Below are 9549 nucleotides of genomic sequence, written 5' to 3'. Positions count from 1 at the left end.
AGTCAACATTAGCCCCCCGGTCAGTTGAAAAGCAGTTGCGCTTCCACAGAGATGCCAACTATTCTAGATGACGTGGGGCTGCACTTTCCGGTGGATGACATCACTGAACCTCTAACAACATGTGAGCTGCACATTCCACAGGGACTGCCACAGTCATGGTTGCTATCGGTGTTGTAACTCCTATGGACCCTACGAAGACACCAAGAATCCATGGGGCGATAGTTCCACCTGGATATGCTAGTGTCTCGGTGGATAGAGTTGTCAAAGGCTTTAGTAATGTGCAACTTGAGATAGAAGGAGGCGATGGAGAGAAGACTCTAGGAGAAGCAGAGAAGAGTTTCATTTGTTGGCACAAGCGCTACATCATTATTCCTAGGGCATCACCTAGTAGTCTACCACCACCTCCTCATCATGAACCTAATCATAGGTGCAGATAAAAATTGACGATACATTTGTTCACTAACTTTATTTTGCATTCTCTTAGTTAGCGGTTTACTCATATACCTCTTTGGTTTCACAGGTGGCCACCAACATGTCATAGTGTTGCAGGTGATGACAAGGGAGTGCAAGACACGGCAGCATCGCCTCAGTCTCCAACGCCGCCACCTCGGGCTCCAACGCCACCACCTCAGGCTCCAACGCCACCACCTCGGGCTCCAACACCACCACCAAGGGCTCCAATGCCACCACCTAGGGCTACAACACCGCCACCTCGGGCTCCAACACTACCTCCTCGGGCTCCAACCCCCCCCCCCACCGGCCGCCCCATCGCCTCCACACGTGGCTCTAGCGCGAAAATCGGTGCACCCACCCTTAAAGAAGAGGCGGGCCACACAATCAAATGTGTCGGCTGCCCCGCTGCCAAAAAAGAAAGCCTCCAAAAAGAAACAACATATCATTCCTAAGAAGCTGTCCTATGAGATGACTGATGCAGAACTAGATGCATCAGTAAAGTCAGATAAAGTCACAGTTTCTTCAAGAAACTTAAGGCTGAAAGTGAATCCAAGCGAAACCCTAAGAAGCCATACCTCTTACTATGGCTAGAAGATCTACGACAAAGGGTTGAGGCTCAACAAAAAAAGAGGCATGAAGCTCAGAAAGAATCATCATCTTTATCTGACTATGATCGCACTCTAAGGAAATCCATAGAAGAAGAGAAGAATAAAGAGAAAAGAGCACGCAAGGGTGTAGCACAGCTCGGGAAACAATCAAAGCAATCAGTGCCCCCGCTAGTAATTGGAAATGAATATGGTTCAAACATCGATGTGCTAGACCAGCAGATATCGGCAGATTTAAAATATTATGAGCTTGAAATTTTTTTTGTAGAAACTGGTCTTAGCTTAGCCTAAATGATAGCTGGGGCACCAATTCAAAGTGCTCCATAAATTGATCATTGGCAGAAGGAATATGAATGTGGCAAGAGTCTATACAACCCTATGGCCCTAAGCAAACTTAGAACGCAAATGTACATGCTAAACAAATGGTACATCGCAGCGTGTGTCAGAAAAGCAGATGACTATATTTGCGTTCGAATTATAAATTATCATTACTTCCGTGGTGATGATATTATTTATACTCAATTTAATGACCTACACCAACTATGCCACATGGACGCTCTTAACAAATGAAAGGACCTAATATGGCTAGAGGGGGGTGAATAGCCTATTTAAAAATTCTACAAAACTCACTAGAGCAAGTGGTTAGTAAATAACAAAGTGTAGCTTTTTGCTCTAGCACTAAAGGGGTGTTTGCAAACCACCTATCCAACAATTCTAGTTGATATGATCACTAGGCACAAAAGAGCTATGTCACTACTTACACTAGAGAGCTATCTAAAGTTTCTATACAAGTAAGTAAGCTACTCTAGTTTGCGGGAATGTAAGAGAGATGGTTTGATCTTTATACCGCCGCGTAGAGGGGATGAACCTATCAATAATATAAAGTCCAATCACCGGGAGAAATCCAATCAACAATCACAATGGAGACAAGCATTTTTTTCTCCTGAGGTTCACGTGCTTGCCGGCACGCTACGTCCCCGTTGTGTCGACCAACACTTGGTGGTTCGGTGGCTAAGAGGTGTAGCTCAAACCTCGTCCTCACTAGGACTCCACAAGAACCTACCCACAAGTGAGGTAGCTCAATGACACGAGCAATCCACTAATGTTGCCTTTGGCACTCCACCGAGGTAGGCACAAACCTCTCACAATTACCGGGAGATGGCCACGAACAATCACCAACTTGTGCCAATCCTCCTCCACTGCTCCAAGCCGTCTAGGTGGCAGCAACCACCAAGAGTAACAAGAAAACCGCAGCTAGAACGATTCCCAAGTGCCACTAGATGCAATCACTCAAGCAAATGCACTTGGAATCACTTCCAATCTCACAAAGATGAATAATCTATGAAGGAGATGAGTGGGAGGTGTTCGCTTAGGCTCACAAGGATGTCAAGTATGTTAGAATGCCAAGAATGTCAGTCCTAAGCCGGCCAACAAGTATTTATAGCCCCCTCAAACAAATAGAGCCGTTGGCTCTTTCACTAGACAAAACTCGGGGTCACCGGACGCTCTTAAAGGGGCACCGGACGCTCAACACCAGCGTCCAGTGCTCCAAAGTCAGCCACGTGTCAGCTTTTGAAAAACTCATGTCAGAGTCTAACGGTAACCTGCAGAGCACCGAACGCGGAGCAAGTTAGCACCAGACGCGTCCAGTGCACACCGGTCCTAAACTCATTGAGGTCTGCAGAACGCGTAGGGCATCGGACGCTCCCTGAGCGTCCGGTGCTTCCAATCAGATTTACTCGGAGAAGTCAGATAGCACCGGACGCATGAACAGGAGCTACCCTGCGTCCGGTGCTCACCGTTCGGTGCTTAACCCTAGCACCACAGCACACCGGACGCACAGCCTCTGCGTCCGGTGCCTCAACAGCCAGCATCGCGACTTCTCCAAATTTCCCACCGGCGCAACAGAAAAAATGCACTTCATTTTCTTGAAAAGCACTGAATCCACCCTAAACCGTAAACCCTAAACCCATCCTCTCTCTACCCTTCAAACTCCACCTCCTTCTCAAAGTGTGCCAACACCACAATGTGTAAACCATCATGTGCACGTGTGTTAGCATTTTCACAATCATTTTCTTCGAAGGAGTTAAGTTAGCTCACTAGGTTCTAAATGCATGCACATGAACAATGACACCTAGTGGCACTTGATAACCGCTTAGCCAAAGAATTCCCCTCTTTATAGTATGGCTATCTATCCTAAATGTGATCACACCCTCTATGGTGTCTTTATCATCAAAACCAAAACCCTAAGCAATACCTTTGCCTGGATCTCTGAAGGGTTTTGTTTTTCTCTTTCTTCTTTTCCAAGTTGAGCACTTGATCATCTTGTGGTCATCACCATCATCACCATGATCATCACTTGCTCCATTACTGGACATGTACCAACGTCATTAAGTCTACACACACTTAGACTAAGGTTTCATCAATTATCCAAAACCAAACTAGGGCTTTCAACAAATCTCTAATCAATTGCTTCTCTCTGTAAGTTATTCTTTCTTTCCATAATGTCACTATAACTTATCATGTATATGTATAACTAATTACAGAAACCCACTATACATATGCAGAAACATGATGAGGGACCTCAGAGTTATAAATGACAAGGAAATTGGATTTGTGGATCCATATGTTGTATTCAAAGACCTGAAAGACCCCATATGTCTTATGGAGAACTCAAACGGAGAGAAATTTACGGAGGTTCTTGATCAACCAAAAGGACAAAAGATATATACTCTTTCCCTATAACTTTATGTAAGTGTCGTTATCGTGTGTACATTCTATTTAACTAATTAATCAGATCAGTATGAAGATATATAATTGTTTTGCCTACATGCACACAAATGCAGCTTTCATTGGATACTAATTGTCATTGATCTCTGGCAATGTCATTTGGTAATCTATAACTCGTTGAGAAAACCACAGGAACTTTACCAAGAAATGATAGATATTATCCAAGGGTAACTCCGATCTCTAAATATTAAATTTTGCTCTTTTAACTCGGTGATAGATAATTAATAATGATCATTTTATTGCTAGGGTTTAGGCTGGGTTCGTGCAGAAACACCGTCTAGATTTGAAAGCGCCACTTTTAAATCCTATCTTACTTCAGTGGGTTCTACGATAAACACCGGGCAATAATTTGTGTGGCTACTATGTGTGCGAGTTTATGACGATCTATGCCAAAAGAACTAATCTTGAGCACCTAAAAGTATGTAACATGTATATATAATAAGTTTATTTCACTTATTTGTTGTTATTTAATAAATCTTATTCAAACCTCTAACTTTTTTCTTTAATGTCTATTAAAGGAGATGTGGTTGAAGGAGCAGGTGTTGGATGTGGTGCGCCTAAAAGGAATTCAAGAGACAATCACAGGGTTTCTTAACGACCAAATCCTGAATCGCGGCGGTGAGTGCTACTTCAACCGTGAGGAGCCAATGAAACCAAATCACGATGATCATTTGTAGGATGCTTGAGTGGCGGAGATAAATTTTATTGTAAATACTTTATTCGTGATACATACGTGTAAATATTATATTATGGACCTATAATATATATATATATATATATATATATATATATATATATATATATATATATATATATATATATATATATATATATATATATATATATATATATATATATATATATATATATATATATATATATATATATATATATATATATATATATATATATATATATATATATATATATATATATATATATATTCTCTATTTTTTATTTAGAAATATATATATGCTCGATTGGAACTTGGAGCATAGTCGAACACGGTTTCTACACGTTATAGGAGAAAAATATCAAGACAACCTACCCAACATAATGCACATAGTTGAAAAAAAGACGAGAGGATCATCATATCAATCAATTCTATTCTATATCTACCCCAAAAGATCTAATCCTATTCTAACATGACTTCAAACACGTCACGAGTGAGCATCTCCAAGAGATTAGCCAAATCATTTTCTAAACGTAAATTTGACTATTGTTAAAAGAAAAAACGTCTTCAATAGACTCTGTAATGACTCTGTAAATGACTCTTCAAATTTAGTAGGTCTCTATCCCACCTTATTTGCTCTCTACTTTTGAATAGCCTACCTCACTAGCCATCCTTTATAGAGTCTCTTGGAGTACTCTAATATCTTTTTATCAAACCTATTTTAGAGAGTAGCTAAATCAGTAAATTTGGCTAGTGTTTTTGGCTAATCTCTTGAAGATACTCTAAGCCTTTACATGGTATTCATTGGAGATCGAGCACGTGAACCGTATATATATCGACACACCCACATACACGAAGGAGAGGCAGGTGGAGATGACGGAGAGATTGATGCGTAAGCCTTTACATGGTATTCATTGGAGATCGAGCACGTGAACCGTATATATATCGACACACCCACATACACGAAGGAGAGGCTGGTGGAGATGACGGAGAGATTGATGCGGTTGACAGCTCCAGATTGTGGAGGCGGTCGAGCTGTGTGGCAAAGTTGACGTCGTAGAGGCACTGGAAGTTGGGAAACCACACTCATAGGTGCCAAGGCGGTTGCCCTTTCCCTGACGGTGTCAGGGCATGGCGATTGGAGAGACGCTACGACGATGAGAAGGGGTTGGAGACATCTATGCTGATCCATCCGCCAGTGAGTCCCTTCCACCAGAAACCACGTACATACTCTCTCCGTATTAAAAAACTAGACGTTCTGCACTCCGCTCGGACGGGTTTACCTCTCGCTTTGCATCTGTTCAGATCTCGCCATTATTGACTCGAATGGATGAAGCACTCCAAGCGTCCATTATACTCGAATGGATGAAGCACTCCAAGCGTCGTCAAAAAACATGGGGCCAGCCAGGAATCGAACCCCCACCACCTCAAGGACAATGACTCAGTCCTCAATGCACTAGCCATCTCGACTACAGAACTTTGTCGTTTATAGTGCACCAACAACTCTATTTAATAAGGGCATACAAGAAAAAAATACCCTTTAATTAATAACTTCTTGGTTACCGTAATTATGTCCGAAACGTCATGTTTTTTAGGTACCGAAGGAGTAGACGGAGACCTCTCCCTCACAAGGGGCAATTATGCACGAGTCACTTGCTCAATTAGCGTGCTTAGGCAGCCAACTAGTGCGGCAGTCCATCAAAGGATCAACACAACACAAGCTTGTTCAGGAGGTATGAGCCCCAACTGGATCGATCAATGCTCGACCCAACGCATCACACTATGGCCTTGTTTAGTTCCGAAAAGTGAAAAGTTTTCGGTACTGTAGTACTTTCGTTTGTTTGTGATAAATATTATCCAATCATAGACTAACTAGGATCAAAAGATTCGTCTCGTGATTTACAGCTAAACCGTGTAATTAGTTTTTGTTTTCGTTTATATTTAATGTTTCATGCATGTGCCAAAAGATTCGATGTGACGAGGAATCTTGAAAAAATTTTGGTTTTCAGGCTAAACTAAACAAGGCTTATGTTTTAGAGTCTCGAGCTCGACAACATGGTACAAGCCCCCATCAATGCTGGACCCAAGAGCGCATCACCATGTTTTAGAGTCTCGAGCTCGACAACATGTAAGATAGGAGCGTCAACGGTGATGAGCCGCACACGCACACAATGGTCAACTGGATTCAATGTGCCAATATATGCAGATCTAGTTGCTAGAGTTCGTGCTTCATGTTGACTCTAAAAAAATATCTACTATAGCAAAACCACTATTCACTATAGCAAACTACCTTAAAAACCGCTGCAGGAAGGTAAAATGCACAGTTTGAAAAGTTGAGCAAGGTGGTTTGATCGGTTTTGGAGTTGAGGGAGGAAAAGCGGACTTTCGTGAAAGTTAGGAAAGGAAAAGTCTTTTTCATTAATTACATGCAAACTTTCAATTGGAATGGTTTTATGTTAGGTGGTCGGTCCAATGAAGCCCAAAAATAATATCTGCGCAGCCCATGGCTCATGGCCCATGAGTGAACCTTGAATGTATAAAGAGGGGGCGGCAAGACCGGAAGCCCTAAGGTCTTTTTAGTTTCATTTTTTTATACTGTAGTATTTTTGTTTTTATTTAGTAATTATTATTTAATCATGGACTAACTAGACTCAAAAGATTTATCTCGTGATTTATAGGTAAACTGTGCAATTAGTTTTTGTTTTTGTATATATTTAATGCTTTATGTATATAACGTAAGATTCGATGTGACGTAAAATTTTTTAAAAAATTGAATAGAATTTCAATAAGTTTTTTGTTTTTAAAGTGAACTAAACAAGGCCACTCGCAGCGTCTCCCCGGCCGCAGCCGCCGCCGCCGAAGCTCTTCTGCTCCGTCCCGTCGCCACTCCCTCACTTTTCTCCAAGCCAAGGCTGACTACTTGGGTCCTGTGTACGAAGATTGGATTTCTTCTAGAGCTAATAATCCGTCTCTTCCCCTTCATTTAATCTGGAGGGCCGTTTAATCTCGATTCAATCTCTACAAAAGCTTATATTTTTGGGTTTCCCCTTGATGTTTTGAGTATCAACCAGATCGCACAAGGGAGAGACCCAAGCCAAGTTCGAGGATGATCCGGCGGTTCGTGAATCTCGTGGCGGAGAACTACAGGACCGGCGTGTACTCGCTGCACCGCCTGGACGTATCCAAGCATCTCTTCCACCAGTCAAGAGCCGACGCACGCGTATTGCCGTTCCTCCTAGCAGAAGCACAGGACAAGAGCGGTGATGAGGGGCTGCCGATGCTGGACATGTTGAAAGAGCTGCCACCACCGTGTGTGAAGATCCAGCCGTCCTCCCCCATCCAGCCGTTGTCCAGGGAGGAGCCGTTCACCAACAGGCTGCATTTTTGGGGGTTGTTGAGCCCCCGCAGTAGTGAAGACAAATTCCTCTGCATGAACGGGAGGGGCGACACGATGCTCTGTCATGCTGACAAACCATCCGTCGACCCCATGCCTCACCTCCAAGCAGAAGGGGTGGACCACATCTTCTTCTCGGTCGTCCGTCCTGATGCTGATGCTCAAGATCACGGGGAAGAAGAAGAAGAAGACCTCTACGTTATCCACAATCTCCCAGATCGGAGAGCCGCCTGCTTACGCGTCTTCAGAAAAGACGCCGCCGCCGATCGTTGGCGCTGGGAGTCTCTTCCACCGCCACCCTTTTTAGGCGCCCCCACCAACGTCAAGTATTCCTACACAATGGTCGACGGAGGCCGCACCATCTGCATTTCCTCGGCAATACCGCCGGGCATCGGCACGCACTGCTTCAACACGGTGGAGCGTGAATGGAGACACGCTGGTGATTGGCGTCTGCCGTTTGTAGGCGGAGCCGAGTATGTCCCGGACCTCGCCCTCTGGCTGGGATTCTCCCCCTACAGTCCATCCTACAACCTTTGTGGCACGTCGGACCTCAATGCCATGTCCGCGGACCACCCACCAAAGTTGCAGTATGTCTGGCAGGACATTGTCACACCGGAGAATTGGGCGCCAGCAGGTTGGACCAAACTAGTCAGCCTGGGCTCAGCCATATTTTGCATTGCTAGAGCCTTTGCAATCGAGATTCGACGACGTGGCAAGTTTGATGATGAATGGTGGGAATTTGAAGATGAGGTGACTATCCTAACTGGAATTGAGGTGGGCAGGGACGACGATGGAAGTCTCAAGGTGTGGAAGCACAAGTCCCTGCGATACAACTCCATGTACAGCGTAAAGAGGGTGCTGTAGATCATTCCTCTTGCCGCTTTGTCCTTCTATTTCGTTCCTATATGCATTAGAGGTGCTTTCTCGTTCTATTTCGTTCCTATATATGCATTAGAGCATCTACAACAGTTTTACATATTACTTTTGCATTCTTGATTTTTACTATAATTCATAAAAACACCTCTCCAACAATTTTGCGTATTAGTTTTGCATTTTTACAAACTTGGCAAATTCTAGGGAAGGCTTGGCATTTATGCAAGTCAGTCCGCGACTTGGCAACCGCGACTCCCACGCACAATCGGAAAACACCGATCATGGTAGCAGCAAGATGGATCAGTGATTGTGGCTCAGCGGCCACCGGCCAACGGCGATCAAGGACTACTTGCCGATATCTAGAGGAACTTGCACTACTTGCCGATCTCCAGGCACTTCTTTCAGCGACCGACCATGGACTTGCCGATCTCCAGGAAGCAGCTACCGAGCCACTAGACAAAGCAACTGGCGGCGGATCTCCTCAATGCGAGTGGCGGCGAACTTCCAGAACGCGCCAAGAAAGCCCACGAACGGACCGAGACCATGCGCGTGCTGAAAACTTTCGGCAATTTGGTCCATATTTTGGTAAATGGCAAGTCAGATTTGCAAAACTCTTGGAGATGTCTTGATTTTCTCCTTCCCATTTGCTTTTCAGAGTTGACAAACTCCAACGGATAGCAAAGAAAAAATGTCAAACTGTTGAAGATACTCTTAGAACTTGGAAGAGTCTTGTTGCTGGTTCGAGAGCATCTCCCTTTCGT

The 9549-nt window shown here is 43.8% G+C and overlaps 1 protein-coding gene across 1 annotated transcript; it reads left to right on the top strand.

Moving 5' to 3' along the window:
* On the top strand, window positions 7628–8836 carry LOC110434315. Its single transcript, XM_021458160.1, has one exon. It carries the CDS (start codon window positions 7628–7630, stop codon window positions 8777–8779), a length of 1152 nt encoding a protein of 383 aa, XP_021313835.1. The 3' UTR covers window positions 8780–8836.

Source organism: Sorghum bicolor, chromosome 4, assembly GCF_000003195.3.
Source record: "Sorghum bicolor cultivar BTx623 chromosome 4, Sorghum_bicolor_NCBIv3, whole genome shotgun sequence".
Lineage (NCBI taxonomy): Eukaryota > Viridiplantae > Streptophyta > Magnoliopsida > Poales > Poaceae > Sorghum > Sorghum bicolor.
The sequence above is the reverse complement of the archived record's forward strand: the minus strand, read 5'-3'. Positions and strand labels throughout refer to the sequence as shown.